We start from the raw sequence: 9,605 nt of genomic DNA, 5'->3' as shown, positions 1-9,605 counted from the left end.
GCCCCAGCCCCAGCCCCAGCTCCACTCTTGCTACTAAGCCCTCAAATCACAAGGATCAATTTAAAATACAATCCTACACGAAGGCCTCTTATCCTTGCCGTGAACAAATGGCAGGCAGCCTCCTGTCCCAATTTACCAGTGTCTCTGGGAGGTTCTGAATCTCATTTGCATGTGGATTTTGCCCTCGAGCTCCATAAGGCTGTCTCTGTCTTGCATGCTAAATTACCAATAGCTTATCTCCATTAGGGGTTGCACTCATGTAACACCCTTACACCCACCCTGTGATGTCCCTGAAGATTCTTTCTGAAAAGAAAAGAAATTGTTATCACCAGCACTCTGTTTGGGATGGTGCCCCTCACTGGCTTCTTGCTCCAAGTAAGTGCAGCCTGTACCAGCTGTTTTGAATTGTTGTCTCTGATAGTGGTGTCTCAGTTCAGTCCACTAGGACAGTCAGTGTCCCGAAGAGTAACACTCTGCAGCCACCACACAGTATCTACAGACATGACTCACGTCTTGGTTTAGTGTTCAAAGAACAGGAAGTAGACGAAAGAGTGTAGCGTCTTCCTCCATGATTTTAACGTGAGACAACACGGGCAAGAGAGTTGGAGCTTTGCCATTGACTGCCCGTGTCCTGGGGTGACTTATTTCTTGTACTCCATGTCCTCCTTTGTGATGTGCAAATCGTTGGCCCAGCATTGTCAGGTTTGTAAGGAGTGTCCTCGAAACTTTAATTTTTCAAAACCTATTTAATGATGGTTCTTAAACACATTAACCTCCCCTTTAGCCCACCACCCACCAGAGGCCATGGGGAAGAAAGGATACAGGAGAAGTGGACCTGCTTAGAAAGGTTCTTTGGAGTAACCCTCATCTGTGTTGTCTGGAAATCAGCCATTCAGTTCACAGGTTAGCAGCGGCAGTTCAGTCCATATGCAGACTTCACAGATACACCCCACTGATACACGGTTCAGTAGAGCTGGGATAGCAAACACGAATCAGCTGTAGTGACACAACCTAGCAGAGACAGCCAGGGTCTCAGCCTCAGCTTGAGTCAGCAGGAGGGATCAGGGTCAACAAGAACACCAGGAAGAGTTCTTGGCTCTGCCTCTCAGGAAAGCGAAGATCAGCAAAGATGAGAGACCAAAAAGCATTCAGCCCCGCAAGAAAGCCAAGCTCACCCCCTCACTGTCCATTGAGCCTTTTCTTTATGCCCTCCAAACATTATGGGTCCTCCATGGGTCTTGCCTCAGTATGTGTGTCTGTTTCAGCTGACATCACTCTACCAATCAGCCTGAATCTGCGGAAGGGAGGTAGCTCAATTGGTAAAGTGCTTGCTTTACAAACAAAGGAATGTGAATTCAATTCTGAGAACCCACATCCAAAGCCAGGTTCGGTGGCATGTGCTTGTAATGCTGGAGACAGGGACAGAGACAAGAGCATCCTGGAGCTCATTGCCCATGCAACCCAGTCCAATCATTAAGCCTCGGGCCAGTGAGAAACCCTTCAAAAACAAGGTGGTTGGCTTCGCAGGAATGGCACTGGAGGTTGACTGCAACCTCCTCAGGCATGGGCACACATATGAACACAGACACACACACACACACACACACACACACACACACACACACACAAATAGAGAGTCCATCACAAAAGGTCAGTACAAGAGGAAGCTTGTTCTTAAGATGCATGAAACCAAGGATAAGGAAGAGGGGTGTTGTCTGAGTCCATAATATCCTTTCCATTTCTCTTTCTTTCTGACCCTGGCTTTGTCTCTTTCTCTCTCTGATTGCCTTTCCCTATGTAGAACACGCCCAAGAATAGCATTAGCGCCCAGAGTTCCCTGGACTCGATGTGATCTTTTGATGTTCCAGGCACTGTGGTGAACCACTAGGTGGTCTGGGATAAGTGGAGCCAGTTGGTCAGGGACCATGATGGGCTGGTGGCTATAGGGCCATAAGAATAGGCAGGCTGGCCCCATAGGTGTTGATTCATGATAGATTCTGATGGTAATGCCTAGACTTGGATGCCCAGAGGCTCATGGGAACTAAGCAGTAGCCACTCTAACCACATTGGTAAGGACTGTTACCGAGAAGCTCTGGGCCAGGGCCTGCTGTAAGTATGTCAATTGCATTAATTACTTCAATACACATGATCATGACATCATCATGGCTTTATCTCCAAGGGATAGGTGAGAAAAGCTATCCTTAGAGAGACAATGCCACTGTCCAAACCAGCATACAGAGGCAAGGCTAGAACTCAGAATGTCTGACTCCAAGGTTCAGGCTTCCAGGCCTTCACCAGAGGTGCAGTCTTCCATGCATGGTGAAAGACTGGGCCTCCGTTTAGCTTCTTTCTGACCTTAGGGTGGCTTCCCATGACTGAGGCCACCGTTAGCCTCCACTGTGCAGATCTGAGCCTCGAGTCAGCATGTACACTGCTTCTGCCTTCGTACTTCCTTTCACTAAGGGTCTGCTTCAGCTACTTAGCTGCTAACTGCAGGACTCACAGCCACAGAGAGTAGCCATTTTCACAGCTAAACTAATTCTGGCAGATCTGTTCATTTAAAGCAAACAATGTGGTAACTATGATGGGCATGTGTGCGTGTGTGTGTGTGTGTGTGTGTGTGTGTGTGTGCGTGCACACGAGCACACACACATGCATGAATGTAATGGGGCACACACAGAAGTCAGAAGACAGCTTACAAGAAAGAATCAATTCTCCCACCATGTCGGTGCTCTAATTAAACTCGGGTCCTTGCCCCGTCTCACCATAAGAGAAATCCTGGTTATAAATGCTGCAGTGTACCCTTTATCTGACCTTGATCTTGCAATCCTTCTGCCTCACAAGGGTTTTTTTTTCAACCTCCAGTAGAATGCACATAGACAAATTTCTTCTTTTAACCAACTGAAGCACATAGTTCATTCATGTTTAGCTCGTGCACTGTTCATATCCATTGCCACAACTCTTTCCTGAATATTTTTATCATCCCTCTTTACTTAATATGTACTAAGCAGTTGTTCTTACTCTCCTGGCTGGACTCCCTGGAATCTGATAGTCTTTTGGTTCCACTGTTTGTCCATTATGGACAGTTTCTGTACATGATATTTTTGGGGGGATGTTGGCTTCTTTCACTTAGTTTAATGTTTCTAAATTCATCTATGTGGTGGCATGTATCAGCACTTTATTCCTTTTGTATGACTGAATAATGTTCCTCTGAATGGATATACCATATTGTGTTTCTCCACCCACAAATTCATGGGCATGAATTCATGAATGAGTCGTTTCCAGCTTTGGCTATGTTAACCAGTACAATTCTCAAGCAAGTGTTTGTTCAAATACCCTTCTCCAGTTCCTTCAGTTATATACCTAAGAGTGCCCATGCATACGGAAATCCTATATTCATGTGTTGATCTACCATCAGACCTTTTCCCACAACAACATATGAAGGTTCTGACCTCTCTGCATCCTCATCTATAGTAGAATGAGTTTTATTACAGCCACAGGAAGAAAAAAAGATTGAATTATTTAGGCTTCATTTATTTAATGGAATTCCATTAAAACAAGAACTGGAAATGGATGGGCATTTTAATCCAAAATACATCATAGCTTTTGAGATTTGCGAAAAGCAAAGATTGTTTAACACATGGGGATAAATTTGGTCATTAGGTTGTATCTATGGACCGTATAAATAACAAGATCATAAAGTCCACAGAGCTGCTAGTGTCTCTGCTCCATATGATTCACCAGGCATATTTTTGTGTAAAAGTAGTACAATAGCCCATCTCAATGACATCTGGACTCATCTACATAAAATGAACACTTTAGGTCATATGGTTATTACATCATATTCTGTGCTCCATCTGACCCATAAAAGCAGAAATGGAGTGCCTCTAAACATATTTTATGCATTTCTTCTATTTTTAAAAATAACACATAATGTTGAGTGTTGGCAATTTTCCCCCTTATACCAAGCCATGAAAGTGCCATCCTATCAGAAGCCTAAATAAATGCTTGCTAATGTTTAGGAAGATTCAAATAGCACTTCAGATAAATAAGCTGCTTAAGAAGGATGCTTCTGCAGATTTGTGAACAAAAATAACACACAAAAGATTGAATGTCATTACACATTCAATACAACCAACCAAGTGAACTGGGTTTTCTGACCTCACTTTCTAACCTCAGGTAGAAAGGAATAGTGTCTGTGGTCTCCAGCCTGTAATCCATCACATGCTTTAAGAACTGCCTTATCTAGTTGAGGGTTTTTCTAGGGCAAATGGAGAACAATGTCTACAACTTCCTGATTCTGTGATGACCAGGGAAGGATAGGGACAGAGTGGAATGCTGAGACCTTTCTCTTTCATGCCTTGATTTGTTTCTATATGCAGTGATTTAACACCAGAAACATAGTGTGGTGGTCTAAATGAGAATGGCCTCCACAGGCTCATATATTTGAATGCTCGATCCACAGTTTGTGGAATTGTTTGGGAAGGATCAGGGGGCATGGCCTTATTGAATGAGGTGTGTCTTTGAGGTGTCAAAAGCTCATGCCATTCCCAGTGAGCTTGATGTCTGGCCTCATGCTGAGGGATCAAGATGTGAACTCTCTGCTAATGCTCCAGCTCCATGCCTACCTGCCTGCTCTCATGCTTCTGGCCACAATGGTCATGGAATCTAGCTCTCTGGAACTGTGATTCCCAAGCTCAATACTTTCTTTTGTAAGTTGTCTTGGTCATGACTTTGCCATGGCAATAGAAAAGTAACTAAGACACCTGGTAGTGAATCTGGTAGTGAATCTGATAGCTTCTGGTGTGTTTCATGAGCTCTGTGTCGTGGCTATGTTTTACAGAGTTACCTGTTGGTACATAACAAAGAACCCCCAAAATGAGTTATATAAATCACCATGTAGTTAACACTCTCAGTTTTGTGAGCCATAGATTGGGATATGAAGAGAGGTACAGTCCAGTTCTGGTTTTCCGGGTTACTTGGATGAGGTAATCGGAAGAAACCTTTCAGATGGAATATGGCTGAATTCCTTATCTCTGTGCTGTATCTTCTGTCATCAGAATATTTTAGATGTTAGTTTTCTTAGATATATTTTTCTTTATGTGTATATGCATCTGTGTAACTTTATACCACATGTGTACTACTTGTAGAGGCCTGAAGAGAGCAACCCCTGGAGCTGGAGTTACAGACAGTTTTGAGCAGTTAAACGTGGGTGCTGGGAACTAAATTTGGGTCCTCTGCAGGATCAGCAAGTTCTCTTAACCACTGAGCTTTCTCTAGCCCCACCAGGTAGTTTTCCACTTACCTATCTGACACCTGTGATGGATGAATGGGTAGATGGGCAGATCACTGTATAGAGGGTGGGTAGGTGGGTGTGTAGATAGGTGGGTAGGTGGGTAGGTGGATAAGGTTGGTGAGTAGATGGATGAATGGATAGATGGATGGATGGATAGATAGATGTATAGATAGATGAATGGATGAATGGATGGATGGATGGATGGATAGATGTATAGATGGATGGATAGATGGATGGATAGATGGATGGATGAGATGGGTGGATGATAAATAGATAGATAAGGTGAAGGGGTGGATGGATAGATGGGTGGACAGACAGCTTCAGCTGTCTGAACATTTCTCTCTCTTCATGAAATCTGCACATGAGGGTTCCCTTGGAGAGCTATGCTCTCTGATTTCTCAGTGTCATGTTAGCTATTTGTTGATGTGACAAAGTACCTGACAAAAGCAGCAAGAGGGAGGAATGTCCACTCTGGCTCACAGTGTAAGAGCACAGTCTGCCATGGTGGGCAAGATGCAGCAGCAAGAGCCTGAGGTGGATGCTCACACTGCATCTCCAGGCAGGAAGCAGAGAGCGATGAACACTGGTGCTCAGCCTGTCTTTTCCTTTTTACCTAATCCAGTACCCCAGCTCATGGAGTGGTACCACGAATGTTTGGGGTGGGGTTTTCTACCTCGATTAACCTCCCTCACAGACATGTCAAGAGGTCTCCTAGATGATACTAGATCCCAGCAACTTGACAATATCATCCATGACAAGTATCTTCCACGGCATCTAGCTTCACAGAGAGGGAACATGCCCAGAGACTCCAACCCTTTTACGAGCTAGACATAGGATTCATAGAGAGAGTGTTCTGTCACTGGGGCCGGGCAGATTCACAGGAAAGGGGTATACACTACATCTCAATAGAAGAAGCTGCAAATATATATGTAGAGAACACGCACGTTCTAAAACTTTTAGCTGTATTTATTGTGTATATGTGCATGTCAGTTGAAGGTAAGTGATAGGACTGCTCAGTCTCCCTACCTCTTCAAGGACCACAGACCCCTGTTGTCTGTAAGCACATCAGGCTTCCTAGCTATTGCAGCAAGGTCGTTCAGTGTCTCTCACGGCCTTTGGCCAGAAGCCAGAAGCACTGTATTCTAAGCCCTTGCTGCTGCTGTGGTAGAGCTTGCTGATGATTTCCTAGACCCTCTCAGAATTCTGTCCATGTGACAGTTTGCTGAGAATGCCTAGAAGTTGTTCTTTGTTGGTGTTAAAAGTATAGATTTGTCCAAAAAAAAAAAAAAAAACTATGGGCAATTCTATAAGGAAAGGAATGTGATATTAAGGAAATGAATTCAATAATGTTTATTGAGCTCTGATATTCCGTGTGCAGATAGAGTAGAAAACAGATTAAAAACTACCACTGGGGGCTGGGGAGGTGGCTCAGTGCACGTGTTTGCCAGGCAAGCCTGAGGATGTGAGGTAAGATCCCCAGCACCCATGTCCAAAGCCAGACATGTGTGACATGTGCCTGTAATTGTAGCACTCCAGAGGGGGAGACAGCAAGACCCTTGGAGCCTGATGGCCAGCTGGTCTTGCTGCAATGATGAGTCCCAGGTTCAGTGAGACCCTTGTTCTCAAGAAAGAAAAGATGGAGAAATCTAGGACAATATCAAATATTAAGCTCTAGACTACACATTCACTCACATAGATGCACACACTCACACTTGCACACAAACATGCATACACTCACACATGCATGTACTCATACTCACACACACTTACACTTGTACACACACTTGCACACACTCACATAGATGCATACACTCATACCTGCACACACTCACACTTGTACACACTCACACATGCATACACTCGCACTGACACACACTCACATAGATGCCCATACTCAGACCTGCACACACTCACACATGCACACACAATATATTCACTTACACTCAAACCCTCTCACACATAAACTCATGCACATATCTACACATACAGGTAAACACATAAACTCACACCCACTCACACACTTTTCTGCTCTTACTAAGTGCATAGGAGAGAAAGAGGCAGCCAGAACAAGAAAGTCAAACCTTAACCGATGTAACAGGCCAGGTGACAATTGGTGTGGGAAGGACAGGAACGACAATCCTTCCAGCCTATTCCTGGCACTGGTTAGAAAACATGGCCACCGCCCCTTTTTAAACTTCAATGGCAGAGGCCATCTGCTTAGAGATGCATCCGCATTACTATAAGTGTAAATTTAGGGTAGGGCCACACCCATGTGTGATCTCTGGTTTATAAACACTGACCACAGAGCTACATCTATAGTACACAACTAACTATCTCGTTATGCTTCCCCAGGACAACTGGGTGCTCCACGAAGTAGTTCTACATCTGGTGTTTTGCTGGTGAACGTGTCCTTACAAACTCTATATACACTTTGACTTCTGCATTTGATGGTGATCCCCAGACACAATCTGCCTGTTAAATTGTTTGTTGGAGAAATCCAGGTTCTCAGCACTTACCTGGTTGGGTGTACAACTTGGTTTTCCCTTGAAAATGGTGAATCTGTTTTTCACTGAAAGTCACCAGTTGTGGGACTGGGGAAATAGCTCAGTCAGTATAGTATTTGTTTTGCAAGTGTGAGGACCCGTGTTTAATCCCCAGAACCCTTGTGTCTTAGATTCATTTCTGTGGTTAAAATGAAAATTCCCTAAGCAGAAAGCAACTTAAGGGAGGAAGGAGTTGATCCCAGCTTAGAATTCCAGGCTACAGTCCATCTTTGGGGGAAGTCAAGGCAGGAACTTCAAATAGCTAGTTACATTATATTCATAGTCAAGAACAGAGAGAAATGAACACGTTTGTTCATTTGCTTGCTCATACTCTCATACAGTTCAGGATTTCCTGCTTAGCGAATGGTTTCACCCATGGTGAGATCGGTCTTCTCACATAGTCCTGCCAATCTAATAGACTCTCTTGTTGAGACTCTCTTCCTAGGTGATTCTAGGTTAGGTCAAGTTGACAATTAAAGCTGACAGTCACACCAAGTTAAAATTGGATTTGGTGGTGTGCACTTGTAATCCCTGCACTGAGTAGTGGGATACACTGGATGTATGCAAAGATACACATACACACACACACACACACACACACACACACACACACACACATGTGCGCATGCACAGAATTGACAGTATCATTTTACATTTCCTTCTTTGTCTTTTCACAGCTGTGCAGTCATTGCACACCCTAAATGACCAGATTTCCCATTTCATTGTCACCAAGTCGAAGGCACTGGAGGAAGATGATGACCCCTTTCTACCCTCGGAGAAAGAGACACTGAAGAACTCGATGATATTGATGAGACATCTCTTAATGGATGCCCAGGTACAAAGATCAGTGGTGGGTAGTTCAGGGATGTCCAATATTTTGTCATTATGACATGACAGTATCACCTGAAAAGCTCACACTCAAGAACTACACAACTGAGTTACCAAAAACGATGAAATAATACAAAAGTTCTCATCATGTCTGATGCAAATGTATGATTTAAGGGCGGGTCTCACTCATGGCTATTGTTGGATACAGGTTGAATATGCCTTTAATGGATTTGAGATTGTTGGGTTTTCTTTAAGTACTTTGTATGAGGGGGATAAGCTATCCAAGGATGTTCAACGATCAAACCAACCACCAGACACCTTTGCCATAAACAACCATAAGAGACACTCTGATATAGTGAGAACTCGGCTTTTCATTAGGTTTTACTGTGTTTTTTAAAGCCAGAGTAATGGAGCTTAAAAATAATGTATGTTTTGTCTTTGAGAAGGGAGTGCAGCTCCTGTTGGTCTTGAGGAAGAGAAAGGATACATTTACATACAAACTTGGCAGGCATCAGAACTGGCAAAGGTGCTGGCATGGAGCAAAGTCTGATCCAAAACTGTGTTTCTAAGAAGTTGGTAAATATTTAGGGTGTCTGATGTATCCCTTAGTAAATGAATTGGCATTTTAAAACACCAGCAATGAATACGTTGCTGGGGCATTTGCTACTGTTGAGATGTTGTTTCTCAAGGTTTCTCCTCACAGGCTGCTTTATTGAAATACTTTAAAGCAATCTTTCTCCTTCTGGCTTTGTTAGTGGGTCTCTCCAGATATGTTGCTGGGCAAACACCAGGTGTTTGAAGAACCGGATGGTATTTCTCTTTGGTTAAGCAAACTACTCCTTGTCATTTCTGCCTCTTGGGGATCTGGAAATATTTTTAGAAAATCATCTCCGGTTTGGGTGTGTTCTGTGTGAGGTGTGGTGTCCCTGGAGTCCCCC

The 9,605-nt window shown here is 43.8% G+C and overlaps 1 protein-coding gene across 1 annotated transcript in view; it reads left to right on the top strand.

Annotated features, from left to right (window-relative positions):
- The window catches only part of LOC116095793 (putative uncharacterized protein C1orf196), a 602,408-nt gene that overhangs the window by 248,841 nt on the left and 343,962 nt on the right, over positions 1-9,605 (top strand). Inside the window, exon 2 of the mRNA XM_031377041.1 lies at positions 8,517-8,674. Within this exon, the coding sequence (XP_031232901.1) occupies positions 8,517-8,674 (158 nt within the window). The remainder of the gene's footprint in view (positions 1-8,516; positions 8,675-9,605) is intronic.

The sequence above is a fragment of the Mastomys coucha genome, unplaced genomic scaffold, assembly GCF_008632895.1.
Source record: "Mastomys coucha isolate ucsf_1 unplaced genomic scaffold, UCSF_Mcou_1 pScaffold18, whole genome shotgun sequence".
Classification (NCBI taxonomy): domain Eukaryota; kingdom Metazoa; phylum Chordata; class Mammalia; order Rodentia; family Muridae; genus Mastomys; species Mastomys coucha.
Note: the sequence above shows the minus strand (reverse complement) of the source record. Positions and strands in the feature narration are given on the sequence as shown.